The sequence below is a fragment of the Mizuhopecten yessoensis genome, unplaced genomic scaffold, assembly GCF_002113885.1.
Source record: "Mizuhopecten yessoensis strain PY_sf001 unplaced genomic scaffold, ASM211388v2 scaffold8931, whole genome shotgun sequence".
Lineage (NCBI taxonomy): Eukaryota > Metazoa > Mollusca > Bivalvia > Pectinida > Pectinidae > Mizuhopecten > Mizuhopecten yessoensis.
Window position 1 is genome coordinate 346129 of NW_018407794.1, and position 20205 is coordinate 366333.

General features: G+C 36.5%; 2 protein-coding genes across 10 annotated transcripts in view; one reads left to right on the forward strand and one right to left on the reverse strand.

Annotated features, from left to right (window-relative positions):
• Positions 1–2491: 2491 nt before the first annotated feature.
• On the forward strand, positions 2492–7348 carry LOC110456850 (uncharacterized methyltransferase YdaC-like). 7 transcript variants are annotated; one of them, XM_021507852.1, is made up of 5 exons: positions 2492–2619; positions 3631–3746; positions 5836–5916; positions 6522–6660; positions 6887–7348. In XM_021507852.1, exons 3-5 carry the CDS (start codon positions 5839–5841, stop codon positions 7324–7326), a joined length of 657 nt encoding a protein of 218 aa, XP_021363527.1. In that variant the 5' UTR covers positions 2492–2619; positions 3631–3746; positions 5836–5838; the 3' UTR covers positions 7327–7348. The 7 variants fall into 7 exon arrangements, with proteins under 7 accessions (XP_021363527.1, XP_021363528.1, XP_021363530.1 ...); XM_021507853.1 differs by having other exon boundaries at positions 3631–3733; XM_021507855.1 differs by having other exon boundaries at positions 3634–3746.
• Positions 7349–11026: 3678 nt separating this feature from the next.
• The window catches only part of LOC110456849, a 141062-nt gene continuing 131883 nt past the window's right edge, over positions 11027–20205 (reverse strand). For all 3 annotated transcript variants that reach the window (XM_021507850.1, XM_021507849.1, XM_021507848.1), the window contains 9 exons: positions 19455–19640; positions 19165–19251; positions 18434–18762; positions 17272–17873; positions 16394–16785; positions 15937–16149; positions 15485–15648; positions 15044–15158; positions 11027–11297 (listed from right to left, as the gene is read on the reverse strand). In XM_021507850.1, the coding sequence (XP_021363525.1) occupies positions 11100–11297; positions 15044–15158; positions 15485–15648; positions 15937–16149; positions 16394–16785; positions 17272–17873; positions 18434–18762; positions 19165–19251; positions 19455–19640 (2286 nt within the window). In that variant the 3' untranslated portion in view covers positions 11027–11099. The remainder of the gene's footprint in view (positions 11298–15043; positions 15159–15484; positions 15649–15936; positions 16150–16393; positions 16786–17271; positions 17874–18433; positions 18763–19164; positions 19252–19454; positions 19641–20205) is intronic.

The following is a 20205-nucleotide window of genomic DNA, read 5'->3' on the forward strand; positions in this document are numbered from 1 at the left end:
TTATCACCCTTCAGGATGTATACCACTTTACACATCATACCTGTAATCTGGGCGTTATCACCCTTCAGGATGTATACCACTTTACGCATAATACCTGTAATCTGGGCGTTATCACCCTTCAGGATGTATACCACTTTACACATCATACCTGTAATCTGGGCGTTATCACCCTTCAGGATGTATACCACTTTACACATTATACCTGTAATCTGGGTGTTATCACCCTTAAGGATGTATACCACTTTACACATAATACCTGTAATCTGGGCATTATCACCCTTCAGGATGTATACCACTTTACACATCATACCTGTAATCTTGGCGTTATCACCCTTCAGGATGTATACCACTTTACACATCATACCTGTAATCTGGGTGTTATCACCCTTCAGGATGTATACCACTTTACACATCATACCCGTAATCTGGGCGTTATCACCCTTCAGGATGTATACCACTTTACACATTATACCTGTAATCTGGGCGTTATCACCCTTCAGGATATATACCACTTTACACATCATACCTGTAATCAGGGCATTATCACCCTTCAGGATGTATACCACTTTACACATCATACCTGTAATGTGGGCGTTATCACCCTCCAGGATGTATACCACTTTACACATCATACCTGTAATCTGGGCGTTATCGCCCTTCAGGATGTATACCACTTTACACATCATACCCGTAATCTGGGCGTTATCACCCTTCAGGGTGTATACCACTTTACACATCATACCTGTAATCTGGGCATTATCACCCTTCAGGATGTATACCACTTTACACATCATACCTATAATCTGGGTGTATCACCCTTCAGGATGTATACCACTTTACACATCATGCCTGTAATCTGGGCATTATCACCCTTCAGGATGTATACCACTTTACACATCATACCCGTAATCTGGGCGTTATCACCCTTCAGGATGTGTACCACTTAACACATCATGCCTGTAATCTGGGCGTTATCTCCCTTCAGGATGTATACCACTTTACACATCATACATGTAATCTGGGCATTATCACCCTTCAGGATGTATACCACTTAACACATCATGCCTGTAATCTGGGCGTTATCACCCTACAGGATGTATACCACTTTACACATCATACCTGTAATCTGGGCGTTATCACCCTACAGGATGTATACCACTTTACACATTATTCCCATGATTTGTGTGGGAATTATCTCCATTATTGACTTTTATAGGGTGTCTTGGTATTATCCATGATCGCTAATGCACAGCCATTTCTACTGTGTGCAATCATGCCTGAGCTTCAGATGAAATTCCAAAGAATTTCCGTTCGATCCCCAGCGGTGGCGAAAGAAAGAGTGATGTCTGATAGGGTTAGTTGTTATCCCTCAGATGGCATGGTGGTTTTCCTACACCACGAAAACATTTTTTCCCTTAGCTGCATCGTATTAAAAGATCTGCAGAGCTTATGTTTGTTACACATAATACCTTAGGTTATGTGTTAGAGCTGTCCCCTTTACACAATATATCTGTGATTTGTGTTTGTCTAGAGTTATCTCCCTTAAGGATACATACTACCTTACACAATATACCTGTGGTTTGTGTTAGAGTTATCTCCCTTAAGGATACATACTACTTTACACATTATACCAGTGGTTTGTGATAGAGTTATCTCCCTTAATGATATACACTACCTTACACATTATACCTGTGGTTTGTGTTAGAGTTATCTCCCTTAAGGATACACACTGCCTTACACATTATACCTGTGTGTTGTGTTATAGTTATCCCCCTTAATGATATACACTACTTTACACATTAAACCTGTGATTTGTGTTAGAGTTATCTCCCTTAATGATACACACTACCTTACACATTATACCTGTGATTTGTGTTAGAGTTATCTCCCTTAATGATATACACTACCTTACACATTATACCTGTGATTTGTGTTAGAGTTATCTCCCTTAATGATACACACTACCTTACACATTATACCAGTGGTTTGTGTACGAGTCGTCTCCCCTGAGATAATACTGCCTTGCACATCATACCTTTGGTTTGTGTATGAGTCGTCTCCCCTAAGATAATACTGCCTTACACATCATACCTTTGGTTTGTGTACGAGTCGTCTCCCCTGAGATAATACTGCCTTACACATTATACCAGTGGTTTGTGTACGAGTCGTCTCCCCTAATATAATACTGCCTTACACATCATACCTTTGGTTTGTGTACGAGTCGTCTCCCCTGAGATAATACTGCCTTACACATTATACCTTTGGTTTGTGTACGAGTCGTCTCCCCTAAGATAATACTGCATTGCACATTATACCTGTGATTTGTGCTCTCCCCTTAATGATATAAGCCACATTCAGAATCTATAAGTACAATTCAAACTATACTTTGGTATGTAGTGTCTGAAATTTTGCTGGGTATATATTGGACTGTTGACAAGATTATCTGAAATCTTATGCAATACACTAGATTATGACAGAGGACAGGTTGAAAGGGGAAACAGTTTATGCACAGTCACACGGGATTGATCTGTTGCAGTACTTAACAAAGATGCTATTGCTGAGTCCTGCCCGAGACTACATACATGAATGTAGACCTATATACAGGTAAACAACATAGAGGTAAGATCTAACAATTTGTTAAACATTTTCCTAAATATATATATAACGTGAATCTAAATTTGTGTAACATGTTGACAGCATTGAAGTATATATATATATATATATATATATGGGTCAAAGAAGTAATATAGACGGTAAAATCCCATATAACACTGCCTCCTACATGTAACTGTTCTGTTTCACTGCGTCTCGAAAAAGGAGCGGATTGCTCCGAAAATTTGACAACCTAAACTTGTCCACACTGTTGGAATTACTTCTTTGCCCCATATATATATATATAGAAACAGTACACAAGTTGACAGCAGGGATAACACATTTCTCTTTTTCGTGCAAAGCGTGTGTCAGTACCAGTTCATGTGTCATGACATATTCCAAGGGTTAAGGGAAGATGAGTATATTGAGTGAAACCCTTGGATTTTGTTGATATTGTGGTGCAATCTTTACTGTACCAGTGCTGTGATAACATCAGATTTATATTAATGTGTGGCAGATTTTAAATGTACATAGGAGTATGGTCGCCTTCTAGCTTCGTGCTACAGAGAATTTCCCTTTAGCTCAGTGGTAAAGCGTCCAAATAGGAACCTAGGGATCGCGTTTTCAATCCCCGATGAAAGCACACTATTCTCTTTCCTGTTACAATTGTATGTCTTATATCTTGGACAGAACTTGAATATCTATGATCTTTTTACTAACCAGTAACTTACAGAACGGACCATCGCACCATTGATAATGTTTATTATCAGCACTGCTTACTCCTGAGAGAGCTGATCTGTGTTCTACATATTGAAACATGTCTGAACATCGGAATATCTTCATTAGGTACCTTTGTGCACTGCCTTGAAAGGTGTAGCTTTTACATATTGATCACCTGTAGGTTTGAACACAGGCCAGGTGCGTAGCTACCATGTAAACAAAATGCAGTTGCATGCACATGAAAAATCCTCAAATGTACTTTCATTTAATTTCTATTTATTGTGTGTGGTCCGAAATAGTGATTAAATGTTTGTACAGTAGGGGCCGCGGTGGCCGAGTGGTCAAGACATCTGACCATCTACAGTCACTAGCTCTCCACCACTTGGTTGCGGGTTTGAGATCGACGTGGGGCAGCCGCCAGGTACTAGCCGCAGGTCGGTGGTTTTCGCCGGTTACTCTGGGTAAAAAACAAATAAACAAAACCAGTAGATAATCTGAAACAAAAATTAAAAAGGATAAAATCAAAGTATTTTGCTCCCAAAACCACAGTTACCTTTTTTTTTTCACTATTTGATTGGGGTTGAGGGTGTACCCCTAGGATGGCAAGATGATAAATCTTTCATGCACATCTTTAACAGTCCAGCTTTGTACCTGCAGGCTATAAAGCAGGTAAGTGTTTGTTATTTGTAATATCCTGTTTCCGGTTTCCTCCCACATTTAGACCCTCCGCGCCTTACATCCAGGCTAACAAAAGTTATTAATATAAGTTGAAATAACTTGTTTCATAATTGTTGTAAAATAAATGAAGTTTACATATATTTACTTGCCTGATTTGAAAAAAGTAACCATTTAATTATACATCATGTATCACAAAAATTATATCAGTATCAGCGCAGCCAAATGAGCTTATACCGTAGAAGTGTTGGAGGTACTACTTCTGAATGTCTATAAAGGGATTTCACAAGTATGATCTGGAGCATTCTTTGAGACTCAGTGTTGTATAAATTATATAAAAGTGTTTCCTACACCATAGGAGCAGAGGGGTGGGGCCCTAAGGGAAGAGGCAAATCTTTAAAATCCTTCACCTGCGGTACCATTAAAGAAATCTTAATCAAATTTGATCCAAAACATCCTTGGGCTAAGGAGACAAAATGGTGTATAAATGGAGGGAGTGCCCTTTAGGGAAAAAAAGGTATATCTTTAAAATCCAACTCCTTGAGTACAGTTCCATGGATTTTAACCTCATTTGGCCTCAAATATCCTTAGGTCAAGGTGAACGAACACTGTATGAATAAAAGGGTATGCCCGCACTGGTATAAATGGAAGTTGTGGCCCATAAATAAACCTTTTTTGCTTATACATGCAGTTAATTTTATTTCAAATTATTTTGCATAAATGTGAAAAGAAGTGTTGTTGACCTAAAACAAGGACAGTACACTTGGCCCAACCCTGTTACCATGATTGTATTTGTCTTGCCATGCTAAACAATTGTATACATGATAATGGGGTTGGAATCTCAACTTATTTATGATATGACCCAGGGACACGGTAGAAAGCCCAGAACTCTGAGCCAATCCCGTAAGCATGGGGGTATTTATCTCTTCATGACTAGATTTTATATACATGGTTATAGGGTATGGATTACAACTCTGTCACAATGTTATGACCCAGGGACTAAGTCCCCTGGGTCGGGGCTGAACTCTGGGACCAATCCTGTTGGCATGATTCTGTTCATCTCTTCATGCCTAGTAATTGTTCCTATCTTTTGGAGAGGGGATCTCACACAACTGTTTGCATGTTATGACTTCATATTGCCTATGAATGCAAACTAAAAGCAGTTCAATACTTATATTTACCATTTTTGGAATCTGTTGCTCTCATAGAAAATTCAATTACACTTATTATTATTCAGCATTTAAATCAAATAATGTATGTTTTTTCCATGAATTGAACAGCCAATGCCCAGGGAGGGTCAGTGGTATCCAATGTAACAATTATGACATCTTAATGATGTTGACGTCAACAATCAGTCCATGGCATTCATAGCATATATGAATGCCAACTGAATGTTGGGTTTACATAGTGGCAATGCCATACGATGGTAAATATATGTTTACATAGTGGCAATGCCATACGATGGTAAGTATATGGTTATATAGTGGCAATGCCATACGATGGTAAATATATGTTTACATAGTGGCAATGCCATACGATGGTAAATATATGTTTACATCGTGGCAATGCCATACGATGGTAAGTATATGCTTATATAGTGGGGATCTCGATTGTGGTACAGCTGTCAATCAATGTTTCTCTAGCCCCACCCCTTCATCTCTGTTAATCACATCTAAGTGTTTTTACAGGGAGGGAAGTAGACTAGATTCAAAAGCTTAAAAGGAATATTGAATTATGTATAGAAGTAAAATATTTCAAAATGCAGCTTAATGACCATCAAGCGTGACATTATGTTGTTTGATGTGTTGTTTGATGTGTTGTTTGATGTGTTGTCTGATGTGCTGTTAGAAGATGGGGTCCAGATTGAGAGAAGCGATTGCTCGTAACTTACGGAAGCCCGAGGCCACGATTATTGGACGACTAGTGAAGGTCAGTCATCACTAGATACAGAAATCTTGTACATTTTGTGTTAATTACCAAAACAATTATATCAAAGAATGAAATGATTGGTTAATGCATTGAAATTTACAAATAATATTTGAAGTTTGTGACTTCCATTTTGTAGTTGATGATGGTGACCTTAATTTGCACTTGTTTACCTTAGTATATAGGTGTTGAAGTTAGTGACTGTGGATTTGTACTTGATGTTTGTGAGCTTGATTTGTAGTAGTTGACCAAGGTAGTGACCTTGATTTGTAGTTGTTGACAAAGGTAGTGACCTTTATTTGTAGTTGTTGACAAAGGTACTGACCTTGATTTGTAGTTGTTGACAAAGGTAGTGACCTTGATTTGTAGTTGTTGACAAAGGTACTGACCTTGATTTTCAGTTGTTGACAAAGGTCATGACCTTAATATGCAAAGGTAGTGACCTTGATTTGCAGTAGTTGACAAAGGTCATGACCTTGATTTGCAGTAGTTGACAAAGGTCATGACCTTTATGTGCAGTAGTTGACAAAGGTCATGACATCAATTTGTAGTAGTTGATGCGGATCAAGTTACTTTTATTTTAAATGTAACGCCATCGTCCATTTCAGAAAATTGCATTGGAAAAGATGAATTGCTTTTTAGAACTAGAAGCTGTGCGTCTATGTGACATACAGCCAGATCACCAAGTATTGGAGGTCGGCTTTGGACCAGGTATCGGGATCCAGGCCACTTATCACATCGTCAAAGGTATGACAGCAACAGATCATATGATGGTTAAACATTATTAGCTTTATTTCCCAAGCAAATGAATGAATTCATATGGCAATGAACTCTTGACTTTGGGATGAATGGTGCCAAATCTTCAGAACTAATTTGCATTTCAACTCGCAACTTTGATCGGTAGTGATGCATTGTGGATTATTGGGAATATAATATAACCACTGCTATTGAAGTATTTGGTATTTTTCCTCAGATGGTAACGGCGAAGTTTATGGTATTGACTTCTCAGAAGAAATGGTGCTTTCTGCGACAAGACTTTTGAGAAAAGGTATTGGTGAAGGAAAGGTGTCCCTGATCAATGCTGAGGCAGCAGATTTGTCTTGTTTCCAGTCCAATACCTTTGACCGAGTTTTCCATTGTAACTGTTACTATTTCTGGCCAGACATGACCAAGGCTACAAACGAACTCCATCGTGTAATGAAACCAGGTGCTACGATGGTAACAACCATGAATCCTGAGCGTCTGAAGATCTCCCAGTCTCGGGGATTCTTTAAATATGGAAACCCAGACCAGCGACCCTATATAAAGGCATTACAATCAAGTGGGTTCTGTGGTGTGCAGTTAAAAACACTTAAACATGAAAGTTCTGGTGCCAGTTTTGATGCCATATTTGCCAAAAAACCTGGATTCTGAAATTATTTAATTATGATGGGTTATCTCTAGTATTCTAGAATTATTTATACTGAATCAAGAAACTTTCCCAAAAGTGGTTGACAAAGATAGAAATCTTGTTAGGCAGCAAATATGTGAATTATGGTAACCTTCTGGTCAGTCTGAATAGGTAAACACACATTTTTTTTTCTATTAAAACTGCAATTTCCCTCCTAGTTTTAGCAAAAGCCTGCTTTAAAAAAAAAACAGAATTTGTGATTTATCAAAGACATTTAAGTTTAAAGTAAGAGTAGTTTAAATCAAAGTCAGAGATATGTGTAAACCCTGTACTGCCCGACTTTGACTCCATATTAACTGCCTGACTTAGACAGTATATTAACTGCCCGACTTAGACAGTATATTAACTGCCTGACTTAGTATATTAACTGCCTGACTTAGTATATTAACTGCCTGACTTAGACAGTATATTAACTGCCCGACTCTTACTTTATATTAACTGCCTGACTTGTACTCCATATTAAATATATAACTGCCCGACTTAAAACTGTACATTACCTGCCTGACTTTGACTCTAATTAACTGCCTGACTTGTATTCCATATTAACAGCCTGACTTGTACTCCATATTAATTGCCTTACTTAAGACTGTATATTACTTGCCTGACTTTGACTATAATTAACTGCCTGACTTAGACTCCATATTAACTGCCCAACTTAAGACTGTATATTACCTGCCTGACTTAGACTCCAATAAACTGCCTGACTTTGACTCTAAATGAACTGCCTGACTTAGACTCCATATTAACTGCCTGACTTGAACTCCATATTAACTTGCCTGACTTAGACTCCATATTAACTGCCTGACTTTGACTCTAAATTAACTGCCCGACTTAGACAGTATATTAACTGCCCGACTTAGACAGTATATTAACTGCCTGACTTAGTATATTAACTGCCCGACTTAAAACTGTATAGTACCTGCCTGACTTTGACTCTAATTAACTGCCTGACTTAGACTCCAAATTAACTGCCTGACTTGTACTCCATATTAACTGCCTGATTTGTACTCCATATTAACTGCCTTACTTAAGACTGTATATTACTTGCCTGACTTTGACTATAATTAACTGCCCGACTTAGACTCCATATTAACTGCCCGACTTAAGACTGTATATCACCTGCCTGACTTTGACTATAATTAACTGCCTGACTTTGACTCTAAATTAACTGCCCGACTTAGACTCCATATTAACTGCCTGACTTTGACTCTAAATTAACTGCCTGACTTGAACTCCATATTAACTTGCCTGACTTAGACTCCATATTAACTGCCTGACTTAAACTCCATATTAACTGCCTGACTTGAACTCCATATTAACTTGCCTGACTTAGACTCCATATTAACAGCACGGCTTAGACTCTAAATTAACTGCCTGACGTTGACTATGTATTCTGGGGATCCTGTTGCAGGTCTACTGTAAGATTAATTGGAATAGATTTGCTTATTATGAGTTCCATTTCACAGAATAAACAACAAACACATCATTTTAATATTTATTTTTTATATATTTTTTTTTTTTTTTTTATGTAATAGTTTTGTATGCAGAAATATAAACAATTGTAAATGTAATATTTGAATTGAGTACCGAGATACTTCTCCATTTTAAAAACACCATTGAATGATTGGAACAATTAAATTATGACACAGAATTTTCATTGTTATATCTTTCTTTTTTATCCCAATTTTAATTTTCTTTCATTACTTAAATGTCACATCCAAATTAATTACCCTTTTATCAATTTATTTGAATTTGATTAAACTTTATAACACAGCAAAACGTAGTTTAATAGGTTGATCAGTTTTTCATAAAGTTTCCATGCTTATTAAAATGTTTATATTAATTGTTACAAAATACATGGACCAGCCACAAATATACATATATATATATGAGTAAAAAAACCCATGGCAACCAACTTCATCATATATAAAACATTCTGAGTAGAAAATGTTACCATAGATACATTGCATACGGTGTGAACCCCGCCCCCCTCATCAAAGGCGACATAAAGCACAGGTCACATTAACATTTAATTGGACGGAGACAACAGGTAATAGCTCTGATTATTATAGATTTGTTATGGAATGTAAATGAATAATTTGAAAACGTAACCCTTTCACCACAGTAGACCATAATGGACTCATCCAGATCAATGCATGGTAGAGTTTACTAAAGTTACATAGGGGTGAAAGGGTTAATCCATAATAATTATCTCATATAAATTATTTCAACACCAAATCGTGCTATTCGTCAAATGGAAAAACTGTAGTGAAATAAATTAACAAAAATCAAATCTAAAATCTACAGGTTTATATAGGTAGGATCAGTGCAACAATACTTATTTGACAGAAAGTGTTTTTGAAATTCGAAATATTTCTATTCTGGGCCTGCCAAAATATTTTGATTATAATTGTAAATCCTGTGATAACAAACAACGCTGTATATATCGTCAAATGAAGATTGTTGCTATATAAGTTTTAACCTATCAGACATTGAAATAGAAAATATGAAATATAATACTCTGCTCCTCTAAATACCTCTATATATATGCTTCTTTCAATACCTTTAAACATTGAAATTATCTAAAATCCACACCAAGACTTAGTTTTTCTTCTTCTTTCAAATTACTAAATAAAAAAAGACAAATATTTACATTCTGATTCAAATAAATTTTCCGTGTTGTTTAAGGCAGTTCCATCATTATGACACTAAGTACAGTTTAGTACAGAAATATCTTTTCGTAACATCAATTTTCAATCCCACATTTTAATTTTCAATCCCAAACTTTAAATTTCAACATTAAATATTTAAAAGCTAGATAAAACTAATATAGAATAGAAAATTCACTAACACTGCTGGAACTGGCAGAATGTATCTTTTACTGTTTGCTAAATTTTAAATAATTCTATCAAAACGTCAAAATATAATCTGACTGTACCTTTTCTTTATAGTCATCAGTTCTTAAGCGGCAAATTTTGCTGTAGATTATTTTCAAAATTTAACAAATGATACAAAAAATTCAAAAAACTATTTTTCAAAATGTTATATTAATCCAAAATACATATAATTTTCTTCAATTCCAATCTTAAACTTAAACTTGCGTATTCTGAAAATTAGAATGTTTTACATAATAATTCAAGAATCCAAGAAAATCAAATACAAGTTCCATTTATGTAAAGAAATATTAGATGAAAAACTGGTGTTAATACAATACTACAAATATTAGTCAAGCTATGTACACATGAAAATATAGTACAAATTCTATCACAGGTCTTCTTCTTTGGGACGGTAAAGTTCTTAGAACAATTTCTAATGCAGAACATTTCAAAAGAATACTTTGTAAAAAGTATCTAAAATAAGTTGAAATATATTTGAATATGATAGTGATTATATTTGGGACGGTTCTTTTTTGTAAGTCAACTTGTGATGTGGAGATTTTCAAAATTTTGTTTTGCATAAAGTACCTATAAAATAACGGCTCTGTTTGCATTTAAATGTAATAATTCACACCTTCATCCACAAGTGTTTAACACTTATCAAACTAATGCATACATGAGTGTCAATTTAAAAGAAAAAATATCCCTAAATTGTCGAAGTTTTCACACCTGTTTTATAACGTAGTTCACCAATGAATGGAGATACATTCTTTAAAACAGAATTGTTGACAGAGAAAACTCAATACATCCTCAAATAGATCTCAACATTTTTGGGCCGAAGTCTTTAGTTCAAATCACATTTATCTCCTCTTAGATTTGAGCTCTTTTTCTTTCTTTGCAATGTCAGCTTCAAGGCACGATACCCGCTTCAGCAGATCATTTTTCTTGGCAAGTACGGTCACTAGCTGGTCACGAGCTTGACCTAGCCGGTCACCTGCGGACGGATCCTGTTCCAGCTCTTTGATTCCCTGCCTCAAGTCGGCTTCAGATACCATGGCCTGTTTGCGAAACAAAATGTTTATTCACATTAGAATTCTTTCAATTCCCAGTTTTTGTTTAATTCCTTGAAAAAGTAAATCCAGATAAATAATATTTGGTACAGTGTCATCAAAAATATTTTAGTAAACGTTTATTGTCATGGAATCATTCAAGTTTTTTCTGGTAATGTTTTAATACAAGAGGCCCATGGGCCTTAACGGTCACATGATTTATGTAAAAACTGATGTTATCTATGTTGCCAAATGAAAAAGAACTCATTTTGTAACAAAGGTAACTTGAACTACAAGTAATGCAAAAGTAGTGTGAAAGATCTGGGTAGTACATGTATATGTACTATGTACAAATAGTGGTTCTGTCAGTCAGCTGTATTTTGGTAAAGTACCTAAAGACCCTTCCATCTATGAAGAGTATTTGATTCTAACATATCTGGATCTTGAGAAGAAGATTTTTGAAATTTTAGTCAATTTGACACTTTTTGGTCCCACCAATCAGCCCCTGGGGGTCAGTCAGGGCTGATTTGTGCATAGCATTAAACTGCTATCCAATACTGATAATGCTAACTAAGTTTGTATTAATTCCAATGGAAATGAAACAAATGCTGGTCCAAAATGTGATTTCCCTATATAAACTATAGTAAAGTTTACCCCCTCCCCAGGGGGAAACGTGAGACCACAGGGTCATGAAATTCACTAGTTTGGTAAGGGACCTTAAGACCCTTCCATCTATGAAGAGTATTTGATTCTACCAAATTTTAGTCAATTTGACCCTTTTTGGCCCCACACATCAGACCCCTGGGGGCTGGGGACCATATAATTCACAAATTTGGTTGACCTTTGACCATGGAAGGTTTCTGCAAAATTTCATTGAAATTGGTTCAGGGTTTTGGAGAAGAAGACGAAAAAGTAAATTGTTTACGGACGCATGACGGAGGACGGCAGGCGGCGGACAAAAGGCGATCGCAATAGGTCACTTGAAACTTTGTCTCAGGTGACCTAATAAAATGTATGTTTTGTGTAATTGATTAAAAGTACAGTAAACCTCAGTATAATGTATGGCAGGAACTGTTAATTACGTTAGTATAACGTATGGCAGGACCTGTTAATTACCTCATTAATATGTATGGCATGAACTGTTAATTACCTCATTAATATGTATGGCAGGAACTGTTAATTAACTCCTGATAATGTATGGCAGGAACTGTTAATTACCTCAGGATAACGTATGGCAGGAATTACCTCATTAATATGTATGGAATGAAATGTTAATTACCTCAGTATAATGTATGGCAGGAAATGTTAATTACCTCAGTATAACGTATGGCAGGAATTACCTCATTAATATGTATGGCATGAAATGTTAATTACCTCAGTATAATGTATGGCAGGAACTGTTAATTACCTCAGTATAACATATGGCAGGGAATGTTTATTACCTCAGTATAACGTATGGCAGGAATTTCCCCAATAATATGTATGGCATGAAATGTTAATTACCTCAGTATAATGTATGGCAGGGACTGTTAATTACCTCAGTATAACGTATGGCAGGAATTACCTCATTAATATGTATGGCATGAACTGTTCATTACCTCATTATAACGTATGGCAGGAACTGTTAATTACCTCAGTATAACGTATGGCAGGAATTAACTCATTAATATGTATGGCATGAACTGTTAATTACCTCATTAATATGTATGGCATGAACTGTTCATTACCTCATTATAACGTATGGCAGGAACTGTTAATTACCTCAGTATAATGTATGGCAGGACCTGTTAATTACCTCATTATTATGTATGGCATGAACTGTTAATTACCTCATTAATATGTATGGCAGGAACTGTTAATTAACTCCTTATAATGTATGGCAGGAACTATTAATAACCTCAGTATAACGTATGGCAAGAACTGTTAATTACCTCAGTATAACATATGGCAGGAACTGTTAATTAACTCGTTTATATGTATGGCAGGGACTGTTAATTACCTCATTATAACGTATGGCAGGAACTGTTAATTACCTCATTATAACGTATGGCAGGAACAGTTAATTACCTCAGTATAACGTATGGCAGGAACTGTTAATTAACTCATTATAACATATGGCAGGAACTGTTAATTACCTCAGTATAACATATGGCAGGGACTGGTAATTACCTCAGTATAACATATGGCAGGGAATGTTAATTACCTCAGTATAACATATGGCAGGAACTGTTAATTACCTCCGTATAACGTATGGCAGGAATTACCTCATTAATATGTATGGCATGAACTGTTAATTACCTCAGTATAATGTATGGCAGGACCTGTTAATTACCTCATTATTATGTATGGCATGAACTGTTAATTACCTCATTAATATGTATGGCAGGAACTGTTAATTACCTCATTAATATGTATGATAGGAACGGTTAATTATCTCAGTATAACGTATGGCAGGAACTGTTAATTACCTCAGTATAACATATTGCAGGAACTGTTAATTACCTCATTAATATGTATGGCAGGAACTGTTAATTACCTCATTAATATGTATGGCAGGAACTGTAAATCTCCTCATTATAACGTATGGCAGGAACTGTTAATTATCTCAGTATAACATATGGCAGGAACTGTTTATTACCTCGTTTATATGTATGGCAGGAACTGTTAATTACCTCAGTATAACATATGGCAGGGACTGTTAATTACCTCGTTTATATGTATGGCAGGAACTGTTAATTACCTCGTTAATATGTATGGCAGGAACTGTTAATTACCTCATTAATATGTATGGTAGGAACTGTTAATTACCTCAGTAATATGTATGGCAGGAACTGTTAATTATGTTAGTATAACGTATGGCATGAACTGTTAATTACCTCCTAATCAAAACCGAGAGGAATGGGAGTATTCCCAGTATTAAAACCAAACTAATAAAGTTCCATGTCTCAAACATTTTCAGATTTCAGGAAAAAAACTAAGTTACCGTTATCAACCTAATAAGCCCCCACCTCATCCATTCTATGTTTTTTATCCTTTTTCTGGTCCGAATGTTCCGTTCCTTCACCATGATTTACTGACTTGAAAAAGGTCTATTGTAGCTATTTTTAGAGAAGTTTTGGAAGTTCTTCAATAAAGTTCATATATCCTAATTGTTAAGCATCCAGGGGGCTTATTATGTTAAATACAGTAACAAGATTCGTTTTTGAAAAAACAAGTTCTGTGAAGAAATTTAGCACAAATTAACAATTAGCAAAGGACAATCTAATATTTCCCACTTGGCTCCACAATTGCAGGAAACCTTCATACCTTACATTGTTTTCTTGTTTTTCAAACACATCTAACTGAAATTATATCCATTGTGCAATGTCGACTGGCATTTTTTAGAGATATTTTATTTTATCTAACTCTACCTGTACAAGTCTTAAGTGAAATCCCTCTCATATTTTTGTTGAGGTGCTTTTCTATACATGTATGCAAAATGCACTTTTCAAAACCCCATCATTTACCAGACTCCATCATAATTGTTGGCATGATTTTATAGGGCAACATCATAAATCAAAGCATTTCACTAAGCCAAAATATAAAATAAAGAATTTTAAAAGGTTCCAAATGTAACCAATTTACAAGATCTGTATAACCCTTTCACCCCTATGTAACTTTAGTAAACAATTCCATGCTTAGATCTGGTCGAGTCCATTATGATATACAGTGGTGAAAGGTTTAAACCCTAAAGCTGATATATTAGACGTCCATACCTCTGCCAGATCTTTGTTCATTGCATCATTCCGTGTCTCCATGTCAACCAGCTGAGTGTCAAGGACGTCCCTAGGCGACTTCATGGGGGCCACAATCCGCTGTCGTCTTAATGGGCTGTAGCGATCAAGATATATTACAATGGTTATTATATATATACTAAAACAGTCATATAATTTCCATATTTTATTTAATATTTTATTGTTCTTTCTCGGACTAGTAATCTGATGTAATAACTTAACAAAGGTCACCAGTATTGGTCAACTGTAAAAGTTATTAGTCGATTTTGAGATTATCTCCCGTTCATTCAAACATTTTATTGATTAATATCCATGAAAGGGACAAGGCATGAGATCTCAAACCTTCCTCAAGATCCCTCCTGATTACCTTTATTTTCGATTACTTTTGAAAGGATTTTTTAAATATTTTAAGAGTTATCTCACCTTGGTCTTGGAGATGGCGTTGGACTTGTTATCCCTTTAAGTTCTGCCATCCGAGAGCTGACAAAGTCGCTGGACGCTAGGACTCCTCCCTTCGATGACAGATACTGTCGTAGACGTGCATTACTGGCCAATGTCTCTGATCCGTACAATCTCTGGGACATTTGCTGTAAATTGAAAGGAAGGGTATAAATATATAAACATTTATTTTGCTTAAATTTTCAAGGAGTTTGGTCTCTGAAAACATGGTCAATACAAGACTTTACGAGTCAAAGTTCAACTTCTCTGACACTTTTCTAGCACTTGTCCAGACCAAAGTTTTAGGAAACCTAAAACCTGTCTGTAACAGACAAGTGTAACAGGATGTGCTGGGACATACAAGGGTGACATGATGTGCTAGGACAGACAACACACGCTGGGGGGAGCGTATCAATGAAATTAAAGTTGACCTTTACCTGATCTGAGAAGTCAAGTCTTGTTGGTCCTTCAATTTTCATGTCAACTAACTCATCAATCATAAGAATCTTTTCATCTTGGTTTTTGACACTTCCCAAAGCCTGTTCGAGAGCCACTCTGCTATTGGTGGATGTTGAGCCAATCAGACCCTGTGTTGCTGGTGTGTTTCTGGCCCTTGAGAAGAACATATCCTGGCAGATAACTCTCAATCCCTGAAATAGAGTTTATTTAAATATTACTGTAGAATAATGGGGGGGAAGGCAAAAAAAATTACTATGAATTATTTAGTATACACTGGTTGAATAATACTGATAAGCATGTGTACATAATTTGAGATTGGAATTGTCAAAGGGAATATCGTAATTTTTTGGGCACAATAGGATAACATTTATTTTTAATATGTTAAAAGATTACAATGGTGGTATATATGATACACCTCTATCAGTAATATCTCACCTTGTAGAATTCCCTCATGAACAGCGTGTTGCTGTCGTCCGTCATGTCTCCAGATTTGATATGAGCCAGGGAATGTAAAATCACTACAACAAATTCACCAATGGACTCCATCCTCTCACGACGCACAAACAAGATCTTACGAGCATGTTCAAAGTGAACTGAATTTCTGAAGGCGTTGCGGTCGTAATTGTTTTTCGGAAGATTTGATGCCAAAAGTAGACTGACCTCCGGTGTTCCGATTGTTTGATGAAGCATTCGGATCATGAACACACCGAAGCGGTACACAACAAACTGACTAGGGGAAATACTGTTTATGTTCACGGGGGCAAGGTCACCCTTAGATTCCCACTGGGCATCCTTTACGTCAATGTATGACCGGGAGTAATCCGCACCTGTAAGCGAATCAAACATGTTGGTCAGGGGAGACAACTACACAGTAAATAATCAGTCATAGCAATCTCTACGTTTTCAGTGATGCTACTTCAACAACTTTATTATACAGATTTTTAAAATTTGAATACAAAATTATATGAACTATTCATTTTCTGTTTATCATGGGTCTGAATAAGTATTAGCAAGATAACAAAATTCAATTGATAGGTCACTGTTAATGAAAGTGTAATATTACAAAGGAAGACAAGGTGAAGATATCGCAAATCAAACCTGATTTCAGATATATACCTTTACAGGCATTTTATAAAGTGCATTGTTCCAAATAAAGACATTGACAGCAATGTGAAGAGATCTCAAATTAAATCCACTTTTCATTTTAGGTCGTTATGGACGATAATGCCAGATGAATAATCAGACCTACCAAGGACTCTGTCTAATGTTTAGGTCCTTATGGACGATAATGCCAGATAAAGAATCAGACCTACCAAGGACTCTGTCTAATGATCCTGATCCACTGTCACTGTCATTCAACATGTCGGCCAAGTCGTTGATTTGTTTAAACAGTGGTGACATCATCAACATGTTCACCCAATCCTGCTCCGCGTTGCCTGTTGAAGTAAATCCACCCGGTGTTGATGAGGAGGCTGGAGTCGGTACAGCAGCCAATCCAAACTGGTCTTTGTCAGCCGTCTTTGGCAGACTGCTCTGCAGCATACCTTCCTGTTGTCTCCTGATAAGATTCGCTTGTTGATCCCGGTTACTGTCCATCAAACTCTCTTTCTCAAGCTTAGCTCGTTCTCCGGCGAGTCGTCGTTGTTTCCTGGCGTTCAGACGTGCCTTTAGTGTGTCTTTGCTCTTGGAGTGATCCTTCTGCATCATTTCTTTCAGTCTTGCCATGTTCTCTTCGTGCTCCCGAAGTAGGCGTGTCTTTTCATCTTCACTTATGTTAGATTTCTTGATGTCATCCTTCTGTCTTCGATCACGTTCTTCCAGTTGTTGTTTTCTCAGCCTTTCTTTCTCTGCCTCACGCTCACGAGCTCGCTGAGCTTCTAATTCTTCCTCCTTCTCCAAATCTTTCTCCATTTGTCTGTAATTACAACATCAAATCAAAACTACAGACCTGTTAAAATGAACACAGACACAAAGTTGTCAGACTACACAGCTTCAGCTTACATAAAATATGTATACAGTGGGAGCTTGTTGTCAGGCTGTCAGCCTACACAGCTTCAGTTTACATAAAATATGTATACTGTGGGACCTTGTTGTCAGGCTGGACGATGTAGAATTCTGGTTGAGACAGAAAAATCTGTATGGGTGAGGCGAAGTTTAATAAGCAATCCATAGTTAACCATCTCCAAACAAACTTTGGTTTTAAACATTAACAACACACCATAACTCTGTATACAGTGGGGCACTAGACCTGATAACAGTACGGGACACTTGGCCATTCCAATAGGTACGCACATACAAAACAGGATAATTGAAGATAATAGATGTTATGAGACACCCCCCGGACAAAGTCACTACCTGATAGAACAGTGTAATCCCAGTGGTACTGCTGACAGGACTACTGGAAGTAACTTATAAACAGTTACCATCTTGTCAAATAATTTCTAACCTAATCGTTTATTCTCAAATCCTGATTACCTTAGTTTTTCCAGCAGGGCCCTCTTCCTCTCCTCCTCTCGTTGTTTCTCCTCCGCCTTACGTCTCTCGAGTTCCTCCTGCATCCGCCTCATAATCTCGTTCTTGTAGTGTTTGGCTTCCTCCATGGCCAGACGAGCCTCCTCCTGGTATTGTTTGTACAGTTCCTCGCTGGGCGAGTACCGCTTCATGGCGTCCGCTAGCTCCTGTAGCTGCTTTTCCTTGAGTTCCAGGCGGGCGTACATCTGTTGTACTTCCTGTTGGGGCGTCGTCTCCTTCTCTGCCTGTGTGATCAGCTGTGTTGTCAAGTTGTCGAAGTCCTTCAATGTTTTCTGAATGATGGATGGAAATATAGAGTTTTAACGTTTCATTGTTTTAAGTTTTGATGTAGTGTATTTTCACAGACAATTAACACTAGATCTTGTCTTCAAAATAACAAAGCCAAGTCAAAAGACATACATACATACATTTTGATACTTGTCATTTCTTTTTGATTTGAGCATATAAACCTTAAATACCTCATTTCAATGCTTCATGTATATTTTTTACATTCATTTTATGAGGGAAACATGAATATTTGAGTACCCGAAAAAATCATGTTCCATTTTCTGAGGGGGGAATATATTTGCCATCACAAGATTCATACAATCTAACGAGATACCCACTATATAGCAATGGCTGGTAATGTTTCAGGTTGTCTCCGACAAAGTACACTGAATTCTCCGGTGACTTACCTCCTGCTGTTTCTTCAGCTGTTCTTTCCTCCTAGCTAACTCCTCCGGTGACATGTCCCCAGCACTAGCTATCAGATCACGCATTTCCTAAAATAACATTTACACTCTTGTCAACAAAATTATCACTTTTTACATCATGTATGTTTAAAAAAAAATCATCTTCATCTGATCCATAGAATACAGTTTTTTTTTTAATTTGAACATCTATGGTATTCATGATAATGTCAATTTAATGGGGCAGATAATTCTACACATTTTTTTTTAATAAGGGCAGGTAACTCTAGACATACCTGTTCAAATGTTCCCAATAAACCATCTCTCTCTTTCTGGCGTCTTTCATCAATTTCGATACAGGCCTTCTTCCTCATGGCTTCTAGCTCACGAGCGAGTTGATCCTCCAGATGGATAGCCTCCTTCAGGTGGCGCTGTCGTAACACGGAGTAGACCATGTTCTCTGCCTGCTCGCTGTTCTTATTCTACAAAGTAATACACAGCCAAGATTAGAATTCCATTTTACATTATGAATCATAAAACTTACATTATCATGTATACTGTATACAGATAGTTGTACTTAACTCTACACAGTAGAGATACAGGTACCTGGTACTCACTATGGTGAACTAATGTCTCCTGGGGTTTGTCATGAACATGTTTTTACTACTGGATAAATTGTGAGAATGAAATACTGAGAGATCTACCTGATTTCAAGAATGCTGATGATGTCACTGTATAAGCTGACTTACAAAAAATACTTGTTGATTCAATGCAAAATAGTTTGATAAAAATCTCCTACAAAATATAATATCTCTAACAAAATGTAGTATCACCTACAAAATATATAATATTTCTTACAAAATGTATTTCACACAAAAAATATGAAGCTTCTTAAAAAATGGAATATATTTCCCATAAATTAAAGTTAAATTCAGTATTAAAATATTCCTATTTTTGAAAAGACACAAATTTTCAATATATCACTGGAGTAAAGTCATGAGTTAAAAGTTTAAGGTTCATATACAATTCAAACTGATATTGTGGTCA

Coding starts and splice junctions, on each gene's coding strand:
- LOC110456850 (XM_021507852.1), top strand. CDS start 5,839: ATGGGGTCCAGATTGAGAGAAGCGATTGCTCGTAACTTACGGAAGCCC. Junction 5,917..6,521: donor TTATTGGACGACTAGTGAAG/GTCAGTCATCAC, acceptor CGTCCATTTCAG/AAAATTGCATTGGAAAAGAT. Junction 6,661..6,886: donor CACTTATCACATCGTCAAAG/GTATGACAGCAA, acceptor ATTTTTCCTCAG/ATGGTAACGGCGAAGTTTAT.